The sequence below is a fragment of the Trichosurus vulpecula genome, chromosome 2, assembly GCF_011100635.1.
Source record: "Trichosurus vulpecula isolate mTriVul1 chromosome 2, mTriVul1.pri, whole genome shotgun sequence".
Taxonomy (NCBI): Eukaryota; Metazoa; Chordata; class Mammalia; order Diprotodontia; family Phalangeridae; genus Trichosurus; species Trichosurus vulpecula.
The window spans coordinates 200,852,646-200,878,576 of NC_050574.1; the positions used below are offsets into that span (position 1 = coordinate 200,852,646).

The 25,931-nt window shown below is 35.7% G+C and overlaps 1 protein-coding gene across 1 annotated transcript in view; it reads right to left on the reverse strand.

The window, feature by feature from the left end:
* NEB (nebulin) overlaps positions 1 to 25,931 on the reverse strand; it is a 239,440-nt gene that overhangs the window by 119,068 nt on the left and 94,441 nt on the right. The window contains exons 59-71 of the mRNA XM_036744010.1: positions 25,136 to 25,447; positions 24,553 to 24,756; positions 23,406 to 23,510; positions 21,999 to 22,106; positions 18,540 to 18,851; positions 16,548 to 16,751; positions 15,843 to 15,947; positions 15,308 to 15,415; positions 14,289 to 14,600; positions 9,544 to 9,747; positions 7,319 to 7,423; positions 3,659 to 3,766; positions 618 to 929 (exon numbers count right to left, since the gene is read on the reverse strand). Coding sequence (XP_036599905.1) covers positions 618 to 929; positions 3,659 to 3,766; positions 7,319 to 7,423; positions 9,544 to 9,747; positions 14,289 to 14,600; positions 15,308 to 15,415; positions 15,843 to 15,947; positions 16,548 to 16,751; positions 18,540 to 18,851; positions 21,999 to 22,106; positions 23,406 to 23,510; positions 24,553 to 24,756; positions 25,136 to 25,447 — 2,499 coding nt within the window. The remainder of the gene's footprint in view (positions 1 to 617; positions 930 to 3,658; positions 3,767 to 7,318; positions 7,424 to 9,543; positions 9,748 to 14,288; positions 14,601 to 15,307; positions 15,416 to 15,842; positions 15,948 to 16,547; positions 16,752 to 18,539; positions 18,852 to 21,998; positions 22,107 to 23,405; positions 23,511 to 24,552; positions 24,757 to 25,135; positions 25,448 to 25,931) is intronic.

The window sequence follows — 25,931 nt, forward strand, 5'->3', positions numbered from 1 at the left end:
GTCCACATTGATGAAAATCCCTTATTTTCAGATTTGTGAACAGAAATTTAGGGGTTCCACATTGATAGACAATCATATCTTCCTTATATAAAGTATGCTTGTAACATTAAATGAATTAAAAATGCATAAATTGATAATTTTAGACTTCTTACTGGAGTGTACTGGAGACAGCTCATAACAGACAGCCAATTGTTAAATTTTTGGTGTAAGATGTTACACCTCAGAAATTGGTACATGCTACAAATCAGGACCCAATATATTCTTTTGTTAATTGTCTAAACTTAAGAAAGTGATGGAGAAAATGTCAATAATACAAATTAAACTTAAAAGTGTGTTCAGGTGTTCCCTTTTTCCCCTTTTCAGAAATCTAGTTATTAAATACTTATGAGCACACCTCTGCTTTCATATATGAATTTTTTCAACAGGACCAATTTAGAAAGGATCCAAATGTTTTAAGTAACTTTTGGAACAAATCTGAAACAAATGAAGTCAGTTTATCCTTAGAATTATGTCAGATACATGATAGGATTAAAATTTACTTTCAGCAAAGTAGTTTCTATGGCCATTTTCAAGCCACATACTTTTTTGAATATATTTTATCAATAAGAGATACTCACATCGCTCTGTAGGTCATAGGCCTTGCGAGCATGAATGATGTCATTCTGGTCTGGCAGGCATGTCCATTCATGTAAAGGATGCTTATAGTCCACATCGCTGACCAAGGTCTGGCATTTCTTGGCCAGCACAATGCCGAGCATGTCTACTGGGCTGCTGTACCTTGTCTTGTATTTCTCAAACTCTTTCTTATACTCCCGATCGCTCTGCACTTTGGCTATATGTAATGACCACATAATCTTGGGATCATCATGTACAGCTCGGGCACCAATGTGGTGACCAAGTTGCTTGCGATAAGCTTCTTTGTATTTGTACTGAAGCAGACAAAACAGAAAAGAAGCTATAAGTTAGATCATATTTCTCAGACACTTATTAACTACATAATCTTGTGTAAGTCACTTAAACTTTGTCTGCCTCAATTTTTTAATCTGTAAAATGGGACTAAGATAATACTTATATCTCAGAGTGAGAATAAAATGAGATGTTAGATGTAAAGCACTTTGCAAACCTTAAAATGCTCTAGAAATAATAGTTTATTATTATTATTCTAATTGGACCCATTCTCAGTTATTATTAAAGTATCATGAAATTCTTAAATTACATAAAAGAATTTTCAAAAATATTCTTTTACAATACAGTCTATACATGTGAAATTATTTGTTAATTCTGACAGTACCATAGAATAATTTTGTGATATTGTTCTATAGTACTGAATTATGTGAGAGAAAATTTTCAGAAAGTGAACAACAAAAGAGATGGCTCAATTACACGATGAACCACGTCAAAGTTTTCTCATATGATCTTAATAAAGTCACTTAACTTTTTCAGGCCTAAGTTTCCTCATCTGTAAAGTGAGAAGGTGGACTAAATTGTCTTTATGGTCCCTTCTGATATTAAATTTCTGATCCTATAATCCTATTAATATATACTCATTTTAAATCTGTGGTCATGTATTCTAATAGTTCATGAAAAATCCTTCATTCATCTTTGAATTGGTCATTTAAAATGAAAAAGGTGGTCATTTAATACTACCTCACAATGTTTATCTAAATCAAGGTTTTCAGCGGTGCTCAGCAATCTTTTTAATTATGACATTGAATACTTTTCCCTTTGCCTACCCACCTGTTCTAAACCTTGTCCATTCTCAATACCCTTCTTCCTATCCCACTCACTACAATCTCATCTGAAGATTTCATCTCCTCGTTTACCGAGATTGAAACTCTCCAAACCATCTTTTTCTTTACTTCAGAACCTAAGTCATCATCCATCCTTTGTCTTGTGGAGGAAAAGATGGATCTTCTAATAAATGACTAGCCTCTTCAGCTCTTCTCTTTACTTCTTCCATTCTTCTTACTTCAAGGAATTTGTTCACTCATCAGAATCACCTGAATCTTCATTGTCTCTTTATCCCTGGCCCCTTTCTTCTGTCTACAAACACAAGTGTACATACACACACACACGCACGCGCGCACACACACACTCACACGCCTTCCCTGGCATGCACTACTTGCTCAAGCTATTGTCTTATCTCTCTTCTCCCTTTTACCGTTAGATTTCTAGAGAGCATTTTGTGCTTATGGCTTCCATTCCCCCACCATCTGCTCATTTCAAGGGACTGACCTTGCAGTTTGTTCTCTGTCTCAATCACTTTACTGAAATTCATCTCTTAAAGGCTATTAGTGACCTAATGAGCAAACCCAGTAGCCTTTTTTATAACCCTTTTCCTCCTTAAACTTGCTGTAGCATATGACAATTAACTACTTCTTCCTCCTTGATACTCTCTGTTCCTTTGGTTTCATTAATACCTCACTTTTCTGTCTCACAATACTTCTCTCACACACTTGATGCTCTAGCCAGACTGGCTGATTCTCATTCCCTGAACATACTTTGTGAGCTCTTACCACTATCTTTATATATGTAGGCCTAAATGCCCTTCACATCACCTCCACCTGTGGGCCTCCCACCCATCCTTCCAACCGCAGCTCAAATTCTACTTTCTCTACGACACTTTCTGTGATACCACTATAAGGAGGAGATGATTTTTGCCTAGACTGATTTCTTAGTACAGTTATCCCTTCCACATCATGGTTTTGTTATATCATGGGTTGGCATAAGAAATTAAATGGGAATGTTTTGGAAGTTTTGCTGAAGCTGCAGATGACATGTGAAGGGCAGCAGATGACACAGACCCTATGATCAAATAACCCAATTTTTACCATAAGGTACTGTAATCACCCCATAAAGAAAAAATTCAGATCTCTTATATGAAGGGAGGACCAAAAATTTTTACATGTATTTTCCAGATTGCAGGGATGCCATACCCCTAACCCCAGCAGTGTGGAAGGGATAATTTTACTTTATACTCTTATATACTTATCACATTCTAATATGTGTTATAGTTATCTGTGTCTATGTCATGTCACTTCCACTAGATTATAAACTATTTGTAAGCATAGATCATGTCTTACTTGACTTTATGTCTCAGATAGTACTTCTCATAGAGTATTGCACATAGTACAGGCTTAAGTGATATTTATTAATTATTGAATAAAAATTTCCAAGGAATCACATATTCTTTGAGCAAGAAAGCACTGCCTCTGGGAAGAGACATTTTTGTAATCTCCTTAATCTTTCTAATAGTTGGGGATGGCCTCGTGAAATGTATTTCTGCCTTGGGCATGGTTTCCTCCCTGAGTCTTTGAAGAAAAGACCTTTACATGCTCCTTAAAATGTAACAGTAACTTTTTTTTCATGAGAAAATCTCATTTGTAGTGGGAAAAGCATGGGGCTACCAATCCAGAGATCTGATTTTTAGGCCCAGTTCAGTACTAATTTGCTATGTTACCTTGGTGGGTGGGCGGGTGGGTGGGGCAGAAGACTTAACATTCTGCGCTTCAATTTTCTCATCTATTAAATGGAGGAATTGAATGACTGTGGTCTCTAGGAACTCTGAAATTCCATTATTCTCTTTTGGTATGACTTTCCATATTTTATGTTTATGTTGACCTTATTTTACAAAATATCATAAACTGATTGTTCTTACATCACTGGCAATGTCCCGGGATGCTTTGGCAGCTACAATTGGAATGGCATCACTTCTCAAGTCATAGCCTTCTTTCTTTGCTTCTTCCATAGCAAGTCGATATAGACTCTAGAGAAAGACATAATAACTTGTTGTGCATACTGAAAGGGCTCTATTTTTGTCAAAAGAATATATCCTTTGGACAAAGAACTATACATGGTTCACTGTGTTTATTCTTAATTTATTAAGGAAGTATGAAAACATCCCCTAAGTATTCAACTAAGTCATTATTTTTAAATCAAAATACTATATTTATCAAATCTTAACCATCTCTTGCACAGTTATTAAGATTTTCCTTCAGTCTTAATAGTTTCCTTGCTATAGTAAACAAATGTTTATTTTCTAAAAGTAGTTACACAATGATTAAAAATAAGAAAATATAAATTTATAATATACTTAAAAAGAGAAATAATATGCCTATAATATACATTCGGTGTTACACACAATTCTCTTCTTGTATTCTACAATGTATATGAAAATGCTCATTTCAGTTGGTGTCTATTAATGTCAGAATGAAAAATAAGTTTGAAAAGAAATTAAATCAGTACAATGGCCACTATCGTCTAAACGAAAATAATACTGAAAGACTTCTGAACTCTGATCAATGCAATAACTAGCTATGACCCTGTAACTTCAGAAGAGTTTCAGCAGAGAGGGACAGGTTCCAAGGGAACTCTAGGAACTCTAGGAAGATTTGCTCAGATACAGGAAAACATCGATTCATTTGGTTTGACTGTCATTTGTCATAAGAAAAGACCAATAAGAGGAGGAAGGAAGAAAGGAAGGAAGGGCAGAAGGAAGGAAGAAAAGAGAGGAAAAAAAAGGAAAGAAGGAAGGAAGGAGGAAAGGGAGTGAAGAAACAAGCAATTATTAAGCTTTTACTATGTGACAGATGCTGTGGTAAGAGCTTTACAAATATCATATTTCATCCTCAGAACAAGCCTGGGAGGTAGGTACTATTGTTCATCCCATTTTACAGTTGAGGAAATTAAGGCAGACAGAGGTAAAATGACTCCAGGACCAGTTCACCACCACTGGTCCTGTTAAGAGGATGAAAGAAGGTATTTGTAAAGCCCCTAGCCCAATGCCAGGCCACACTGTGTGGGTCATAAAGAAATGGCACATTGTATTTGTCACAGATTTTAAAATAGAAATAACATTTAAAAATAAGTAAAAATAGCCTATGTCTTCAAATCTTGAAAACCACATATTCAGCACCTTTGTTTCCACCTAAATATTCTTTAGTGTGTTTTCTTTTGTAACCAGGGAAGCCAATACTTTATCTATTGTATTTTTCCTTTCAGAAACAATCATAAACATTTGTCTTTTCATGGTTCTGTAAACACAAATATAGGCTTGATTCATCTCACAGCTGTAGATTACACAAATAGATTTCTTTCAAACTACCAATTATTTTTTTTTAATTTAAGATGAGAGTTACTTCTATTGGTATTTTCAAGTCTTCTGCCACAGAAATTGTTTAATGAATTATTTACCCTAGTGAATTGGAATAGGTAACAGAGAATAAAAGAAGCTGCAAAAAGCTTACACAGATTTTTAAAAAAACAAACGGGAAAGAAAAAAGAAAACTTGTTTTCCCCTTTTGTTTGGGGTTTGTTTTTTATTGTTGCTTGTAAAGTGGGCCACTCTGAAATCTAATCTTCCAAAGTCAGCCTCTGGAAAGTTAATATAATGACCCAATTCTAGAAATCAGGGTATTTGAGCCAAACTTTTGGAACTAGACAATGGTTTGATAGAATCTCAGTAAAGTCTGAAAAGCAAACATTCTACACCATCAGACCTAGTTTAACAAAATTAAAGTGTGTAAAATAAGCTGTTTTATTCCAGTCTAGGACAGGTATTTATTAGAACAGCTACCTGGTTAAGATGTGACTCCAGACTTCAAATAAACCAGCACAAGAGCCCAGGCAATAATAAAAAAAGAAATTTTTCTTTTAAAAAAGAAATATCTAACAGAAAATATGCAAATGATTATGGATAATTTTGGCCTTTGTTCTATTTTATAATAGAAAAGAATAGGAAATTCATGTTCCTGATTACATCTATTTGACATGATCACTAGTTCCCACTATTGGCAAAAATGAATGATCTGGGTGGTAAATTATTATTGTTAAAGTCTTAGAAATAAACACGATACTTTCCAGCCCTTTCAGAGTTTTGTTTCAGCTTTAGGAAAATAATGATTATCCTTAGGCAAGTAGGCAACTGAGTATTCTTAAAGCTGTAAAAAAATTCTGCTTACATAGTGTATTGGTAATTAAGGTGGGACTTTTTTTTTTTTTACTGTTTTCTCTTTCAGAAATGCTAAAGTAATCAAATGCCTTTGATTAAGCCTTACTAGGTGCAAAGCCCGGCCCACACCCTTTTGCTAACTAGGTGCTAAACCCTAGGTCCATAACCTTTTGATGATTAGGTGTGAATCCTTTGGGCCCTGACACTGGTATATAATATCCAAGGTTGGCCTTTGACTTTTAGGGCTCTCAGTCACTGGAAGATTGGTGTGAGACTCTTGGCAGCCATTTTAAGAGCCTCTGGCTTGCAAACCCAGATGTTGATGCTTTCCTGGTAACTATGAATTGTGACTTGGTCTGTTTATATTGTGTATGTTTGTAATTTGTTTGTATTTGCTCTGAAGCTCAGGTTGCTGGCTTTTCCTCCTGAACTATGTGAGTTATATTTGTACGCTGGATTAAAGTAAGATTGTTAACCCCTTAACGTCGCTTTCCTTAGTAAAGCAAATCAAAAAACCTGTGTTAGCAGCCTTCTGTGTGCTGGTTATTGTTGGTTTTACACAGCCACAGTAGCTGCTAGCCACATTATTGCTACATATAGAAACATGACAAACAAAAACAGCTAATAGCTTATTCACAAAAATCGTTTTCATTATGTAAATAATTCATACAAATATATACTTCAATGTTCTCAGTCAATTTTTAATCTTATGGATCTAAGGCTTCTTGGTTTTTTTTTAAAGATTTTTTATTTTTAGTTTATCACACTTAGTTCTACATGTTCTTGAGTTTCAAATTTTCTTCCCTTCCCTCCCCTACCCCTTTCCCCCCCAAAATGGCATGCAGTCTGATATAAATTCTACATAAACCTTCGCATTAAACTTATTTACACAATAGTCAAGTTGCAAAGAAGAATTATGACCAATGGAATGAATCATGAAAAAGAAGAAACAAAAGCAAAAAAGAAGGAAAAAAAGGAGAGCAAATAGTTTGTAAACCTTCTTGTTTTAATACAATTAATAGAGTTATTTTTCTTTAAGTTAAATCTAACTTTCATGTTATCAGAGTGAGTGAGTGAGCTCAGAGTATAAACTTTGGACCAGTTGTTAATGTTCTAATATTAAGGTGGGGATCCCACCATTAGTTGGGCCCAAACTCTACATTGTTTTCCCATGAGAATAGATGGATTGGTGCTTATACTCCTCACTCTCTAATAATACATATTTATTAGATAGGTTTAAGCCCTTGAAATGGCATGAAACTAACTGGTCCACAAGAAAAATAGAAACCAGAACCTTGTCTTTATTAATACTATTTTCTAACACAAGAATAACTTGATGTAGATTAGACATAAAACAGGTGTTTTTACCTGACTATAGTTGATTTTATTCTGTCTTGCTAACGTAATCTCAGGTGTATCAGGCATGATGTGGACCTGAGTCTTGTCTTTGTCCCAGGCCTCTGTGTATAAGCGCTGTGAAGAAAATAGAAATAAATATATTGAGAAACCACTGTTTATTCTAATTTGCCAGTTCAGACTCTGCAGTGATGAAAAGTTTGAAAACTAGATTCATTATCTGTGCTAGACATTATGTATCAGCGCTTTGAAAAAGACTACCTGACATTATAGGTTATTTCATCTTAAAATATGAAAATATAAATTATCACTCATAGTCATAAACATAATTTATAATCTAAAAGAGTTGCCTGAACCTCAGATAAATTAAATGACAGCACTTACACAGCAAATAAATGTCTGATGTAAGATTTGAATTCAGGTCATCCCAGCTCCAAATCCATTACTTTATCCACTATGTTACACTGCTCATTTATGTATTTGTTTATTTGCTTATTTGTTCATTGATTTGTCTATCCATTCATCCATCCATCCATCTACCCATCTATCTGCCTACTTATCCATCCATCCCTCCATCCATTCACACATCCAGCCAGCCAGCCAGCCAGCCAGTCAGCCAGCCAGCCGGCCATCTATGAAATGCACCTGTGGTTTCATTGGCATAGGGAACTTCTGGTAAGGAAATTCCCTCTTCCAGCAGATCAGCAATTTCTCAACTACTCTGTAACTTAATAGTCTTACAGAGTTGCCTAAGGACACTGGGGTTATGACTTATCCATGGCAGCACTGTCAAAGGTATGACTTGAATTCATTCTTGACTCTGAGGCCAGCTCTTTATATACTATGCCAAGCTGCCTCTTAGAGACCTGATATAAATATAAAATATGTATGTACATGCACATATATATATATATATATACACATACATACACATACAAAACAGACAATTCTTGGATAGAAAATTTTTTTCCAAATTAAATTAAAATAAACTAAATGCCAAGAACAGCTTGCTTTCTAAGTCATGGGTAATTAAGGGTATGTATGTATACATACCTACATACACAAAACAGACAATCCTTGGATAGAAAATTATTTTTTCCAAATTAAATTAAAATCAACTGCTAAAAACAAATGCCAAGAATAGCTTGCTTTCTAAGTCATGGGTAATTAAGGGGGGGAAATCTATACAGCTAGATTTATTCTATCTCTACATTTTAAAAAATCTATCTTAATTCTTTAGCAATATCTGGATTATTTCTTGTCCATATGAAATGGCTGAATAATTCCTGCCTAGATTCTGTTTTGACAAATAATAAAAATTGCTTTAAGTGGATTGTATCCATTTAAATATGAATTGCTTGGAAGATTTGAGTCACATAAATCAAAGTATGAATATGGCACACAAAAAAGGGAGATACGCTGTAACTAATATGTAAGGTCACTCTAATTTACATAAAATGCAAAAGAATTAAATGTTCCTATCTATCTATCTATCGTTGTTCCTACTACCATAGCAATAACACTAAATAGAAATCATAGTGAGAGTTCTGGTCCTCCTTCCTTTTCCCTCCCCTTTTCCCCTGGCCAGAGATGCTAACTGTGAAAAGCATGGTTGCTCATACTCCTTGGAAAAGCTGGAAGTCATCAACTATGATCCTTCCCCCGAGCTAGAGCACTACCAAGCCTTATCATACGCCTTGGCACTGTGGCCTGATATCCGCTGGGTCTTACCATCTGCCCTGCTATTGAATACTCAGTTGGATCCTTTAGGCCTTACCATCTACTCTGCTATCATGCCCTTGAGACCCCTGGGCATTGCTTTGTGATCTGTCAGTGCATGCTAATGACCCCAGACTTTTTATCCAACCCATAACTGCGCCACTAAGACTTCTGGGTCATTCCATACACCCTGTAGCTTGTTTAGCTTTTTTAAATGTATTGTTATTCTTAATTAGTAGGTAAGGTCTTTGAGAACAGAGACTAATTTTCTTTTTCTAATTATATCCCCAGTGCTAAACACAATACTTGGTACATAGAAGGAACTTAATATTTTTTTCATTCATTCAAATAACTGAATAGTGGTTTCAGAATTATTCATTGTTTGAATACAGTACAAAAGTGATTCATTATAAAATGGATACTTATACTATTAGGGTAAGAAAAAAATGTACTGCCTAGTTCACATGGATCCTTACTGATGAAGCACCCTGGTACTTTATTTAAAGTTGTCGATTTACCTTGTTCATGGTGATGGCATTATTCTTGGCCAGCACTTGCTCCAGAGAATCAGTCACACTGGTAAAATTGAGTTTGTCCGGAGGCTGACGGTAGATATTATCACTTAAAATTTCTGCAGCCTTCTTACATCTGACGACATCCACTGAACCAATCGGGACCCAGCCAATACCTTTCAGCCACTGAAGATCTGACTTGTAAATATTCTGTTAGAACCAAATAAAATAGTCATCAAGCTTGAACTTGTATTGACATTTATTTTGAAGAAATGAAAAAAGAAAGAATATAGTGTTCTTATGGCTAATCTTATTAACTACTCAAACCTTACAATATTGCCAGGTATAGTTTAAAAAATTAAAGAGGGAAATCTAAGTAAGAACATCTTTAGGAGTCATATTCTCCAAACAAGAGGAGAGTGGAGGTACCAAAAATTTGTGACACTTGGGTGAAGCAAATCAATCAATAAATATATATTTAGCACTATGCTAGGCACATGGGGGTGGAGAAGGAAAGGAGAGAATGGAAGCAAATCAAATGTCACAAGAGAAACTGTATACATAGAAGCTATAGGATCATAGTATCACAGAAATAGACCTGGTAGAGACCTTAGAGCCACCTAGTCCAATTTTTTTCTTTTTAAAGATAGGGAAACTGAATCCAGAGTCACTTGCCCAACATCACCTAGATACTGTGTGTATCTATGTAACAGCAGAGTGTTCTTTCCACACAACACTTCTTGAGAAGGGAAAAGTCATTGCTTTCTGAAACAACCCATTTCACTTTTGGATAGTTCTTAACATTAGAAAGTTTTGCTTTTATCAAGCTTAAGTCTGACCTTTGGAACTTCTACTTTGCTTTTTTCCTCTGGTGCCAAGCAGAAATGACAGCCCTTCAAATACCTTGAGAGAACTTGTATCAGGTCTTTCCCAAGTCATCTCTTCTCTATGAACATCCCCAGTACCCCCAACCAATGTTCATGTTAAGCAATCTTGAGTTTCTTCAGTATCTTAGTTGTCCTCCTTTGTATGTCTTCTAAATTCTAACTTATTAATAGTCTGCTAAGATATTATGCCCAAAACTGAATAAAATACTCCAGATGTGATCTAACTAGAGCAGGGTACAATGTAGTCTAGAATCTATTAGCTTTTTGGGTAAAGGATAATGTTAAACTTGGAATTAGGAGGAATGTTAAACTTGGAATTAGCTCCCTCAATGTAGTCTAGAATCTATTAGCTTTTTGGGTAAAGGATAATGTTAAACTTGGAATTAGGAGGGCCCTGGATTAACATCTCACCTCTGAGATTTAGGCACATAAATATATAACCATGGATAGGCCACTTAACTTCTTTGCCATTTTGAGGCAAAATAAGGATATTGTAGTACTAACCACACAGGATTATTAAGATGATAAAATAAGATAATGCATGTAAGCATGTTGCAAATCATAAAGTGCTGTACAAATATCATTAGTTGTCTTCTCCCTTCCTCCTCCTCCTCCTCCTTTTGCTTCTTCATTTTTATTATTATCATTATCATCTCATATGAAACTTAAAGCCCAGTAAATTCCACAGGTATTTTTCAGGTCTACCCGATCTTGTGAGGCTGACTTTTTAAAAATCTTGAACAGAAGACTTTATATTTCTCCCTAATCAACTTCATCTAATTAGTTTTGGCCCAACTTTCTAACTTGTCAAGATATTTTTTTCACCATGTAGGTTATTCCTTCTGCCTTTGTGACATCTGCAAATTTGATAAACATATCATCTATATTATTATCCAAATCATTATTTAAAAAAAATATAAAACAGTGCAGGGCCAAACACACATCCTTGGGGTCCTCCTCTGGAGATTCGCTACTAAGTTGGCATTAAACCATTAATGATAACTCTTTGATTTGGGCCATTCAACCAGTTCTGAATCCATCCAATAGATCTTTTTTCTAACCTTCATCTCTCCATCTTATCCACATCAATAACACGAGTCCCTGTAAAATGCCTCGCTAAAATCTAAGTATATTCTACATATAGTTCAATCTACCAGTCTAGTAGCTCTGTTAGAAAAGGAAAGAAGAATAATCCACTATAACCTTTTCTTGCTTAAGCCATGATAACTTCTCCCTGACTTTAAGAGCATGACTTCCTTTTCTAGGTGTTCACTGTTTATTCCTTTAATAAAATATCCTTGAATTTTTCCAAAAATTCAAGTCAAACTTGATGCAGAAGTTTGTATCTTCCATCGTCTTTCCTTTCGAAAAATCAGTTCATTTGCCTTTCATAGAACTGCAACACTTCTTATTCTCCACAGTCTTTCAAGAACTTAGCAGCGGCTTAGTCAGCGATCAGTTCTGCCAGCTCTTTTTAGCAGCTGTGATGTAGTTCATCCAGACCTGGTGGCTTGAACTCATCAAAAACAATGAAGGACTCTTTGAACTATCTCCCTAATTATCTGAGAGTTTAATTCCCTATTAGCCATTTGTGCTCTGTCTTTTCTAATCCAAAAATTATTCTTCTTAGCAGAGAACAAAATAAGGGTTAAATAGTTCTGCTTTTGAGGCAGCTAGGTGGCTCATTGCATAGAGCACTAGGCTTGGAGTCAGGAAGAGCTGAGTTCAAATCCAGCTTCAGACACTTACTAGCTGTGGCCCTGAGCGAGTCACTTAACCTGTATTTGCCTTAATTCACTAGAGAAGGAAATGGCAAACCACTCTAGTATCACTGGGGGAGAAAAACCCCATGGACAGTTATAGAGTTATAAAGAGTCGGAAACAAGTTCTACTTTCTCTTCATCATTATTATTGGCATATCTATTCTGAGGAGAGGCTCTATCCCTCCTTTGATTTTCCTCTTTCCCCTACATAGATAAAATCTTCCCAAATCTCTTTATTATCCTTAGCATTCTTTGCTATCTTTGGCTAATTTTGAGTTTTGGTGCTCCCAATATTATAGGACTATATTTTTGTATTTTTTTTGTATCAACTGCCCCCATTTTCATCTTCTATACTTTTTTTTTTAAAAAAAAAGCTTAACTGGATGACTTTCCTGTGCATCCATAAAAATCTCTTTAGACTAATCTTTTGCTTCTTTCTTATTAAACCTTTTTTTTCTCTTTTGAGTCTCCAGAATTTCATTGTTGAGATCTTCCATCCCCTGCTGGGCTGGATTTCCCTGTCAAATTTCAGGCTATAGGCTACCTATCCTTTCCCTGAACACTTTGAAATCTGTTCCCTTAAAGTCTATGGCTAGGGGTGCAGGTAAAGTTTGACATCATTTCTTCTCTTTCTCTATCACAAATTCTAAAATGGAGCAATCATTTCTCCTCAAGCTTCACATCTTTTCTACGTTAGCACTCAGTTACTTCTAGCCTTGACTTTTCTGAGGCACCCAACAATATTCACCATCTCCTCTTTCCTGGAATCTTTCACTGACTCATCTTTCCCTTCTAACCCTTAGTTGTGGGCATCCTATAACCTCTGCCCTGATCTGTCTTCTCTTATATCTCTACACTCTCACTTGGTGACCTCATTTACTCCGATGATTTTATCATCACCTCTATTCATTATAACTCCTAAATCAATATATCCAGCTTCAATCTCTTCCCATAACTTTAGATTTGCAATTCTAACCACCGAATAGTTGTTGGTTCAAATTCAGTAAGTCCCCAAATGAACTTATGATCTTTACCAAAAGCTTCTCCTCCTAGCTTTGCTACTTCCAGTGATGGCATTAACAATCTCAGTCACTCATACTCAAAACCTTGAAGCCATTTTAATTCCTCTCTCTTCTCTGACTGCCCTCATCTAATATATTGACAAGTCCTGTCCATTCTAATTTCACAGTCTCTCACATCTCTTTCCACCTTTCCACTCGTAATGACTGCCACCAGCCTAGTGCTGGCCCTCATTACCTCTCATCTGAATTATTCTAATAGCCTCCAAACTGGCATCTCTGCCATCCAATTTTTTTTACTTCTATAACTTATCTTTCACATAGTTGTCAAAATAATCTTCCTAATGCACTTTTCCCTCCATGTCACTCCCTTGATCAAAAACTTTTAATGATTCCCCATCGCTATAAGATAAAATATAGAGTCCATAGCACAGCACATAAGGCCATACACAGTAAAGTTCCTGTCTACGTTTGCAGTTTTATTTCACACCACTGTCTTCATGCACTCTATCTTCCAGCTCAACTGGGACCCTCACTGTTTCCTGATCATGTGCAGCTCTCTCCTGGTTCTACGCATTTGTCTGCATGGCTTCATTCCATTTATCTGTCTATTAAAAGTCTCTATTCTTGCAAGGCCTAAGTCAAGGCCCAACTCCTTCATGACTCCTCTAATCTTCCTATAGGAAGTGCTTTCTCTCCAAATTTCTTACAGCCCATTGCCCTTTTAACGTTCAGCTTTGTATTATCTTTATTCATCAATGTGTTTTATCCTCTCTGCTTGAATGTAGGCTCATCGAGGACAGGGGCTGTGTCAATTTTTAGCTTTATAAACCCATTGTTCAGTACAGGATGTTGCACATAGTTGGATATATTGAATATAATCTCAGTCATCGGTAGGTTATATTGATGAGGAAATTATATTAAATGCTTTTACTATTACTGCTGCTGCTGCTACTACAACTAATATTACTAGTACTAGTACTATTACTACTGCTACTACTCTATTGCTGCCACTACTACTACTGCTACTACTACCACTGCTGCTGTTGGTGCTACCACTACTATGCCTTTTTAGTACTTACATCACTCTGTAGATCATAAGCCTTGCGAGCATGAATGACATCATTCTGGTCTGGGAGGCACATCCATTCATGCAGAGGATGCTTGTAGTCAATGTCACTGACCAGAGTCTGACACTTCTTAGCCAGCACAACCCCCAGCATATCCACTGGGCTGCTGAACTTGGTCTTCCATTTCTCAAAGTCCTTCTTGTATTCTCTGTCACTCTGGATCTTGGCCACATGCATAGACCACATCATCTTGGGATCATCCTTTATGTCACGGGCTCCAATGTGATGGCCAAGCTGCTTGCGATATCCATCTTTGTATTTGTACTGAAATGAAACAAAGGTGACTTTTGCATTTTAAAATTGATAAAAATGGGTCATATATTTATAAGCTTATTGTAATGATCATGGTGATTCTTTCAGAAGATCAATTACTTTGAACATCATGATTTTTTTTTCATGTACTCTTCTCCTACCACAACACACCCCTTAAACAAATACCTCAACCTGCCCTCGTAGTAAGGGAAAATTAGGGATTGTTCTTTGTTGATTTCCATGCCATAAGTAGTGCAATTTTGTAGAAAGTTAGCTTATTTGATACGTAAAAAGGATTATCTTTCCCTAGCAAAAGTGGCTTAGAATGTTTTATCTCCTTTGGTATTAGAGTGGACATTAACTGATTTCAATATTGCATTAGGTCCGATTTTTAATCAGTGTGAATTGTTGAAAGGGTCAAATGGCAACAAGGTGTGGGAATATTTCCCTCTAATTCAGGAAGGCATAAATTAAAACTCAAATTTAATTTTCTGTTTGAACGAGGGTCTGGGTCACTTTTGAAATATTGGGCTATGAATGTATGTTTAGGTTTTCTGCAGTTACCATCGTTTTCTTTGGCTTGTCCTATTACAATTTTTTCTTCCATTTTATAAAATCAAACTAAACAAGAATGTCCACTTGAAAAGCAGCTGCCTCTCCAAAGTTCAAAGAAAACTCCCCATATTGGAAACTATATGATATTGAATTAGGTTACATACATCACTGGCAATATCTCTTGATGCTTTGGCTGCCACAATCGGGATGGCATCAACTCTCAAGTCATAACCTTTCTTCTTTGACTCTTCATTGGCAAGTTTATAGAGACTCTACGTGAAAAAAAATAAATTAAATAAGAAGCGAGAGAGGTAATCACTTACAGATTATCAAACCACCCACCCTCAAATAGTTCAAAATGGGCAATAAATAGTATAAATTCTAAAACCTTGAGTTCTAAGGTCCAGCTCTAGCCCACAAACATGAGTTCTGATTATGTATTTGGTTTCATTCTTTTAAAAATCCAGTTTGTTGGAGGTAATAAGTAAGTTGATTCTGAAACCATATTTTTAATCATCATTGATCTAAAGAGTTACCTGGCTGCTCTATGGCCTAAATAATCTAGTCAACCTAATAGTCCAATAAAAAAGAATTAAGAGTTTTCAAAGACTTCCACACATGGCCTAAGAACTCAAGTCGGAAGGATCATAATAATTAAATGCAACTGCAAAATAAATTTAGAATGACAAGGTCTTGTACCTCACTGTAGTTGATTTTGTTCTGTCTTGCCAACATGATTTCAGGGGTATCAGGCATTATATGAATCTGAGTCTTGTCTTTGTCCCAAGCTTCTGTATATAAACGCTACAGAGGAAGATAAGTTAACATTAGAAAAATATTAGAAATAATGTTTAGAGGAAATTCTAGGAAGCCAAATTAAAACAGAATTATTATTTATCAGAAAATATTATTATGTATGGGTAAAATGTATAAATTTGGATGCTTGAACATTTTGATCACTAGTATTTATATTAGACACATTGAAAAGTAGATATTACTTAGATGAATCAAAGGGCAATTAGGTGACACAGCAGATAGAGTATCAGGTCTAGAGTCAGGAAAATTTCAGTTCAAATCAGGTCTCAGACATTTACTAACTGTGTGACCCTGGGCAAGTTCTGTAAAATGAGCTGGAGAAGAAAATGGCAAAATGGCAAACCACTCCAGGATCTTTGCCAAGAAAACCCCAAATAGGGTCACAAAGAGTTGGACGTGACTAAAACAAATGAACAACAGCAACATTTTAAAAGTATGTGAGGTCACAACTTCATTATTATTTTAATTCTGCTAAGTATTAGAATGTAATTAGTACCTGTGGCAATCCTGTGAGATTTTGGCAACTTCCATTTGGGGCTTTTAATTAGGTGATTCAATTGAATATTTCTCAGAAAATTGAAGGCTCACCTTGTTCATGGTAATGGCATTATTCTTGGCCAACACTTGTTCCAAAGAATCAGTCACACTGGTAAATTTCAGTGTGTCTGGATGCTGACGATAGACCTTGTCACTCAAAATCTCTGTTGCTCTTTTGCACTTTTCAACATCCAAAGAACCAATTGGCACCCAGCCAATGCCCCTCAGCCACTGAAGATCTGACTTATACAAATTCTGTTGATAAAAATAATCAGAAGTTAGTTCACTAAGCCAGAAAGAGAGATGACTAATTTAAAGAAAAAGATGCAAAGGGATTAATAATTAAGTACAACCCGCTTTCCTTCTCCCAGAAATTTTTCTCTAGTGCATTAATCAGGCAAAATGAAGGAATTGTTCAGAAATGACTCAGAAGCTTTCCTATGCTTAGCTAGAAAGAATCATATATTTCTTTTTATTTATTTTACTGGTGCAGTTTGCTTTTTACACTACAGAAATTTCCAATGATATTATATACTATTCCAATTGATTTCCGCCCCCGCCCCCCCCAAGATGAGGACTGCCTTCAAACCAAAACACTCTCTTTGGATAATGATATTAATGTTCACCATCCTTCACATAAGAGGAAAGGGAATTTTGATAATTAAGCAAAGACCAAAACACTGAAAACAATATTTTACAGTTTTATTCAATACCTTTTCATTTATATTATTTAACTTGGGAAGAATACTGAGCTGACCCACATTATGCTACATGGTTATAAGCTCTTTCAAGGCTAACATAAAAGACTATAATTTTTTTAAGTCTTTGTATCTTCTCCAGTGCCTAGTCACAGTACTTTGTTGAATGAATGAATACAACAGTAATATTTTTTTGAAATGCAATTAAGGAAAGAGATGAAATAAATCAATAAGCCAGAAGGTCAGTGTTTACATTTGTAGATACCAACGGCTGCTCCCAATTATATTTAATAATGAAAGAAAAACGTCTCTTTCTAGCAGTAACTTTACAACACAGCTGCCTGCATTTCAAATGTTACTTAAGAGAAGTATAGCGAGTGGACCATGAAGTTTCTCAAATCAATCAATGAATATAAAGTCCTCCATAATTATTCCAAATTCTTTTTAATTCTCCAAAACTCTCTGATGATGACTATTTCTTTCAGAAATTTACACAGTACATAATACTGGCAAAGAAAATGTCCTTTTCAAATCTATGACTTGAGAAATACATTTCTTTCCATAGCCTATTAGCCCCTGATAGTGTCTGATGACGTCCCCACGTGGTAGGAAAACACAGAGTTGATTCATTATCCACTAACTAGATGTGATCAAGCAAAAAATAAAATATATATTATAATGAAACAATTTAATAAGACAGAAAAACTATTTTTCCTTTTCATTCCATAAGAATACCATCTAGGTTTTCTCTAAGTGTAAAGGTTCTGGAAATGGTATTTATGAGTCAAAGAAGCAAAAAAGTAATTGTAAAGTAATTACTTTTTATTTCAAAGGGGCATCTTTATCCTCTAATAATATTGGAAGACCACGCCTTCCTCTAGTTGATTCAGAATATTAATTGAGAGTAATGTGGAATTTCTAACAAAATATGTCCAGCTTATAAAATAATGCATCTATGTAGAACCTAAGATATTAAAAATAGCAATGATATAGATCATAATAGAGAATAACCTTTAAAACAACACTTGACTCAAACTCTATATGATTCCTACCTTTAGCAAGCAAAAATAATTTCATATTTGCAATGTATTCTAGGTATCAATTAATATCTATACCATATGCAAAAATGTAGGTGGCATGTGTTGGTGTACATCCATTTAGTTGGCTCCTTAAAATAACAGTGCATCCTTATAATAGATTAAATGATCATCTCTTTCCCAACTACCTGTGATAGTTTGCTAAACTATTTAAATGATTTCCACTCCATTTAAATTTTTGCTTGTTTACATATACTATGTAAATGTTTCCTTTACTGATATATTTCAAAGTTCAAATCTATACTCACATCACTCTGTAGATCATAAGCCTTGCGAGCATGAATGACATCATTTTGGTCTGGGAGGCATGTCCATTCATGCAGAGGATGCTTGTAGTCAATGTCACTGACCAAAACCTGACACTTCTTGGCCAGAACAACCCCCAGCATATCCACTGGGCTGCTGAACTTGGTCTTCCACTTCTCAAAGTCCTTTTTGTACTCTCTGTCACTCTGGATCTTGGCCACATGCATAGACCACATCATCTTGGGATCATCTTTTATGTCACGGGCTCCAATGTGATGGCCAAGCTGCTTGCGATATCCATCTTTGTATTTGTACTGGAATGAAAATGCCTCAATTAAATATATTTTGTGTGTCTAACTATAAAACTCTAAAAGGCATAGATCATACCTCTTCCATTTATTTAAGACAGTACTCAGCTTAGCTCAATTTAGCATTGTAAATAAGTACCAGATCAGAATATTTGTAATACTAATTTGACCTTCCTTCCTAAATAAATAGAATTTATAACTGGGTGAAGCTAACAGTGTTCTATAGGTGAAAGACAATAGTGTATTTTGAACAAGGTAAGTTAAATGTAGGAAATATTTAGACGTACACTGGTTACATTCTTAATTTAAGTAGAATCTTAATTTTCCTACAGAAATTAGGTAATTATGGAGACAATATTCCTGATCAATGATACAGAATAATTTCACATAAATTATCAAAAATCATAATTTATTATTATTCCCTCACATTTATATGGTACTTTTATGCCTTACTAAGTATTTCCTTCATCTAAAATAATATTTGGTAAACTATAACATAAGAAGGTATAAGATATAACAGAAAACTTTCTGAAGTGTTTTTAGCTAAAACATAACAATATAACAACTTGTTCCATAAAGTTTTGTTTAAAAGGTCCCTAGGAGAGGAGAGCAAACTGAAGGATTTGTGGAACCAATAGAAAGTAAGCACTTTAAATAAAGGAACTGCTTAATTCTTATCTATGTATTCCAAACGAGAGGCAGTGTAGTATATGGTAGATTGCATCCAGTGAATAGAGAGCTGACCTCAGAGCCAGAAAGACCTTTCTTCCAGACCCCTCTCTGACACACATTGGCCGTTGTGAATCTAGGCAAGTCATTTAACTTCTCAATGTTTCAGTCAACTCTCTAAGATTATAAATTGCAGGAAAGGTGATGACCTATATTAGCATAAGGAATTCAGTATTATAAATAAGTACTCGTTCAGAATAGTTGTTATATTAATTTGGAATTTCCTCATTCATGATTTCCCTATATTAATGAAACACAGGTTCAAATTCCATTCTCATCTCTATTCGCAGAGTCTTATACAGAGTTGGTGCTGAATTTGTGGGACTGCTGTGAACCTGAGGGAACCACTGGATGACCCCTAAGAAAGGGGTTTGGGTTGTGAGCTAGAGAGACTATGGGAGAGCTGTTGCACCAGTGCCGGGAGATACTGCCTAAGCTCAGAATGAATAGGGAGGGAGTGATCAGCTAGAAAACATCAGGAAGCAGTCTGGCTGAGCCATAGGGTTTGTGTACTGCCTATTATTCCAAGCATCATAAGTAATAATATGGTTTTAATTAAGGAGGCTTTGTCTTAAATAAAGGACTGTCTGTAATAGTGATTAAGCAGAATTTCTTATTCTATAATAGCCTCTTATTTTCATGGGACAGATGTTAGAAAGAGCTCAGCATCAGTTTTATGATGGTGGTGATGGGCTACCTGTACTTGAGGAGTGTTCTCCTGAGATCTAGTGCTAATGATGTTTGAGACCTAAATTCAACCTCCGCCTCCATCAATAATGTTGGCAGCATTTCATGGTCATTGAAATGGATGACTAGGAATTGCCATGGAATATGGCCATTGATAGATATAGATAAAAATACAATTGATGGATACAAAATTCATTTCCGTTTATGGGGGAAGGGGTGAATTATAGTATCCTCTTCATCTGCAAAGGATAGCATGTTATCATTTTGCTTGACTTGGCTGTGGAGCTAATTCACCATCTGTGACTATATGGATATGGGCCTTGAGTATAGGAAATATGGCCAGGCTCTCCACAGAGTCATGGGACTGATCTATAGAAACCACACAAGGATGATGGTACCACTCTGTGAGCTAATCCTTAAGTACTTGTATAGACCCAGGAGGTATTGCAAGGAATAACAAGTTTAGACTAGGCCTGAGTCTGTCCTCCAGAGATTCTCAAAATGTGGTCTATGGACCCCTGGGGGTACCCAAAGTCAAAACAATTTTAATAATAATAATTTAGTAATAAGATAAACATCTAATTTCCAAAATGGTAAATCTTGATAGATATACATACCCAAAAGCTCTTTGGGGAGTTTCTCAGTAAGAGTGAAATGATGTCCTGAGACCAAAAAGTTTGAGAACTGCTTATCTATAATAACAAGCTAACATTATATAGTACTTTAAGGTTTGCAGAATGCTTTATATGTGTTAACTCATTTGATCTTCACAATAAACCTGTGAGGTGGGTACTATTCTTAACCCCATTTTACTCATAAGGAAACAGAAGCCACTAGACATTATATAACTTGCCCAGGGTCACACAGCTAGTAAGTATCTCCAGCAGGATTACAGCTCAGGTCTTCCTAATTCCAAGTTCTGTACTCTATCCACTACTCTTAACTGCTCTCTATCTCCTATTTCTTATCTACCTATCTATCTATCTATCTGTCTGTCTCTCTGTCATCTATTTGTCTGTCTATCTGTCTATCTATCTATTTGTCTATCTATCTGTCTGTCTATCCATCTATCTATGCATCTATGTATCTATGTATCTATCTATCTGTCATCTATCTATCTGTCTGTCTATCTGTCTATCTATCTATTTGTCTGTCTATCTGTCATCTATCTGTCTATCTATCTATCTGTCTGTCTATCCATCTATGTATCTATCTACCTATCTGTCATCTATGTCTGTCTATCTATCTATCTATCTATCTATCTCTATTTCCACAATCTTAGCAGAGCTACCTATGATTTGCATTCGTTATGTATGTTTTTCAAAGCTATCAGCCAAAACATTATAGGACACCTCACTTTGATCCTCCCTGCTAGATTTCTGTTGAAAGCAGAATACTAAAGCAGTGAAGATATTCAATAAGTCCAGTTAGATCTGTCCTTACATGCCTCTTCTTACCTATATCCATATGCACCAATGTTTTATTCATCAGTTCAGCCTCTCCTGCTTTTTGATCACTCAGCTCCTACTGAATACATTAAGTTTTGCAGGCTATCACCCTATTTTTGCCCTTTGTGTTTATCATTTCCTCAAATTTCAGCTTTTTTAAAAATATCAATTGCTATGATACATGAAAAAAACATTTTTAAATGTCAAGGGCAATTCTTTTTTTTTAACTTTGTCTCCTTTTGTGAATGCAGAGCGCTGACACAGAGAGGATAAAAAACCAATAGCTTACGTCACTGGCAATTTCTCTTGATGCCTTGGCTGCCACGATTGGGATAGCATCAACTCGCAAGTCATAGCCTTTCTTCTTCGCTTCTTCGTGGGCAAGTTTGTATAGGCTCTAAGTTCACAAAAAAAGAAGCAGTGAAATATTAACATTCAAAATAAAAAAAAAACTGACAAAAGGCTTGGAATGAATCACTCAACTCTACAAAGAGAAGTACATGCAATCAACTTACTATAAGAGGAGTAAACTTTCTGCATTATAGCTTTCATTAGACCTGCATAATGGTGCATGTGGAAAAAATCATCCTGTTTTGTTTATTCAAGTACTTGTGCTTTCTTATTTACTTGTTAAGTCTAAAATTGTTCGAGAGAAGTTTAGCTCGAGTGAGGACATAATGAAGGAAGATATTAAAGGAAGTGCAAAAGAATGGACCAGGGACATGGAAGGGGTTAGTCTTAGACAGGAGAGGGAAGAACTCATCTTTCAAGAGACCTGGAGATCATGAGATGATTCATCACAGCATGGTGAAAAGACGGTTAGCTTTGGGGTCAGAACACCAAGGTTCGAATGGCACCTCTATTGTTTACTTCCCATAGGACCTGGGGCAAGCCACTTACCCTCTCTAGGTCTCATTTTGCTCAGTTATAAAATGAGAGGATTGGGCTAGGTGATTTGGGAAGGATTTGAACTAGGTGGCTTTGGAGGGTACTCTCCAACTTGGAAATTCTAAAGTTTTATATTCTTTTTAAAATAAAAAAGAAATATGCAGTTTGACAATGTAGGCTGGAGTGAAATTGACTAGCAGGTCTATGGCAAATACTCTGCCTCAGAAGTTGTAAAGTATAGATTCCCTATAAAAATTGGGATAGAATAAGAGCAGCTTTGCTGACAAATAGGCATAGTCAAGAAAAACAAATTTTCTCATTGGCTGTGTACGAAAATATGTGTCTCATTCTATACCCTAGATCTATCACACCTTGGGCAGGATATAGATAGTATGTTTCATCCTCAATCCTTGACCAACCATGGATCATTATTTTTATGATCATATCTCTTATAGCCTTCAAAAGTGTTTGTCTTTATTGCATTGTTAGAGAATAAATTATTCTGCTTCTTATTTTGTTCTTCATCGGTTCATAAAAGTCTTCAAAAGTGATGACTTGCAAATTTGATGACCCTGAAGTTTAGTACTAAATTTTAAAAGGGTGATTTTTAAAATATTTGAGGTTAACTCTAATCTTTACCAGTTTTAGAAGTAATTTTATATTTATTAGACTTAAAGGTGTTGGGGAAAGATGGGCTGTATGTCCATTTAATCAATTACCCAATTTTAACTGCCCAATATTAAATGTAAAAAAAAAAACAACTTGAAGAGAAATACTGGACACATCAAAGACCAATATGTGTTCTCACCTCACTGTAGTTGATCTTGTTGAGTCTTGCTAGTGTAATCTCAGGTGTATCAGGCATGATGTGGATTTGAGTCTTGTCTTTTTCCCAGGCTTCTGTATATAGACGCTACCAAGGAAAAAAATGAAGTACATATATCAGAGAATGATATGAAATACCAATTAGTAGAACTTTCTTGATCACATAAGTAGTTTTTTTTAAAATGAAGTACAAGAAGAATTTATGTACTATTTATGTTCTATATTAAAATGTCTTTCTAACAATTAGAGTTTTCCGAGAGGAATAGGATGACTTAGGAAGTAATGAGTTTGGAAATACTTTTTCTTTCCTTAGACCATGCATAGTATTTTTTACTTCTCTTATTTCTTAATATACTATATTCAACATTAAATTTATTGCATATTTTTTATATATGTTTATAATAGATTTTGAAATTGATAAGGGCAAAGCCATGTCTTATTCACCTTGGCATTTTTCCCACTGTTAAGCACGGTGCTTTGCACATAGTAGGAACACAGCACACAACACATAGTGGGCCCTTAGTAAATGGTTTTTGAGTGGGTGGATATCTGAATGAATGAATTCTAATGTAGGCTTATTCATAAAGGAATAACAACTACTGAAGCACGTGGTAAGCAGGAAGCTTACAAAGAATTTGAGATGCTATAAAACTCTAATAATGTAAAAAATAGTGAACTTAACAACAACAACAACAACAATAATAATAAATAGCTAGCACTTATATAGCATTTAAGTTTTGCAAAGTACTTTACAAACATCTCATTTTAACCTCATGGCTACCCTAGGAGAAAAGTACTATTTTGTCCTCATTTTACAGATGAGAAAACTGAGGCCCATGTTAAGTGAATTGCCCAGGGTCACCCAGTTAGCCAGTGTCTTAGGCTGGATTTGAATTCAGTGCTTCCTGACTCCGAGTCTAGTGCTCTATTCAGAGTGCCACTATATATAAAGTAGCCAAAGGTTCTTGTTCTAAAACCAAGTTTCAGAAACCTTGATGAACAACAGATGCCTTAGACTAAAACAAATCTTCAACTTTTTTTCTCTACTGATTTTTCTTCCTTTTCCATGATTCCATGATTTCCATGGTAGAAACACTGACATTTTTTTCCCCAGAAGAATGAGGGCTTACTTTGTTCATGTTGAGGGCATTATTCTTGGCCAACACTTGTTCCAGCGAATCAGTCACACTGGTAAATTTCAGTTTGTCCGGAGGCTGACGGTAGACCTTGTCACTCAAAATCTCTGTAGCTCGTTTGCATTTTTCAACATCCAAAGAACCAATTGGCACCCAGCCAATGCCCCTTAGCCACTGAAGATCTGACTTATATAAATTCTGTTGACATAAATAGTAATGAAATTTATTTTTGAATCTGTCATGAATCCTCACTTAAAAAGCATTTGAAAGTAAATTAAACAAAATTAAAAAAAATTAATCTGTAGATAGGCATGTTATTGTCTCAATTTTATATCCAATGGGCTAACTTAGAAACCATGCCCTATAAGAGAAAAATGACCTTGAAATGTGTATATATCTGTTTAAACCATACCATTAGCATAGATTCAGGGAAAATCATCAATAGTCTTAGGAAAGGAAAGCATTTTGCTTTCCTCATGGATCTGATGATGAGGTTTGGGTATCTGATTGCTATATTTTCCGGGTGTTATGATCAACTGTTTTCCCCAACATTTATGTTTTAGTTGTCAATACTCACTTCACTCTGAAGGTCATAAGCTTTACGAGCATGAATGACATCATTTTGGTCTGGCAAGCAGGTCCATTGGTGTAAGTAATTCTTGTAATCCACATCACTGACCAGGGTCTGACATTTCTTGGCAAGCACAACCCCCAGCATGTCCACTGGGCTGCTGAACTTGGTCTTCCATTTCTCAAAGTCCTTCTTGTATTCTCTGTCACTTTGAACCTTGGCTATATGCATGGACCACATCATCTTGGGATCATCATGAATGGCTCGGGCTCCAATATGGTGGCCAAGCTGCTTACGATAGCCTTCCTTGTATTTGTACTAGAGGGAACAAAAGGTTTGCTATCACAGCAAGCAATAGTAAAAGCCCTAGTTTGTTTATTTGTGATTATATCATTAGTATTTCAAGACTCTTGTTTCCTCTGTGTGTGAGTGTCCTTTACCCTAGTAATTGTAATCCACCCTGAGCGTAACCAAACTGTCAGACTTTGTGGTCCCCTCAAATACATCACCCAGTGATCACCTCCACAGAGGTAAGCCTTGTTGAACTTAGGCTAGCCCTCTGGTGACAAACACAAAGCCCATTTTGGAGGCCATATTTAAACACTTTTCAGATGGGTAGCACCTACTGGAATTTATACTGCACTGGGGTATCCTTAAAAATATCCTTGGTCCCTTCCATACCATGTTGAGACATTGGAAAAACATTTTAGTAAAAAATAGTTGTTAGGGGGAAAAAGAAGTTCTACAATTAGAGTTCTAGGAAAAAAATGCCTAAGTCAAGATTTTTCTCTTCATCTTTTTG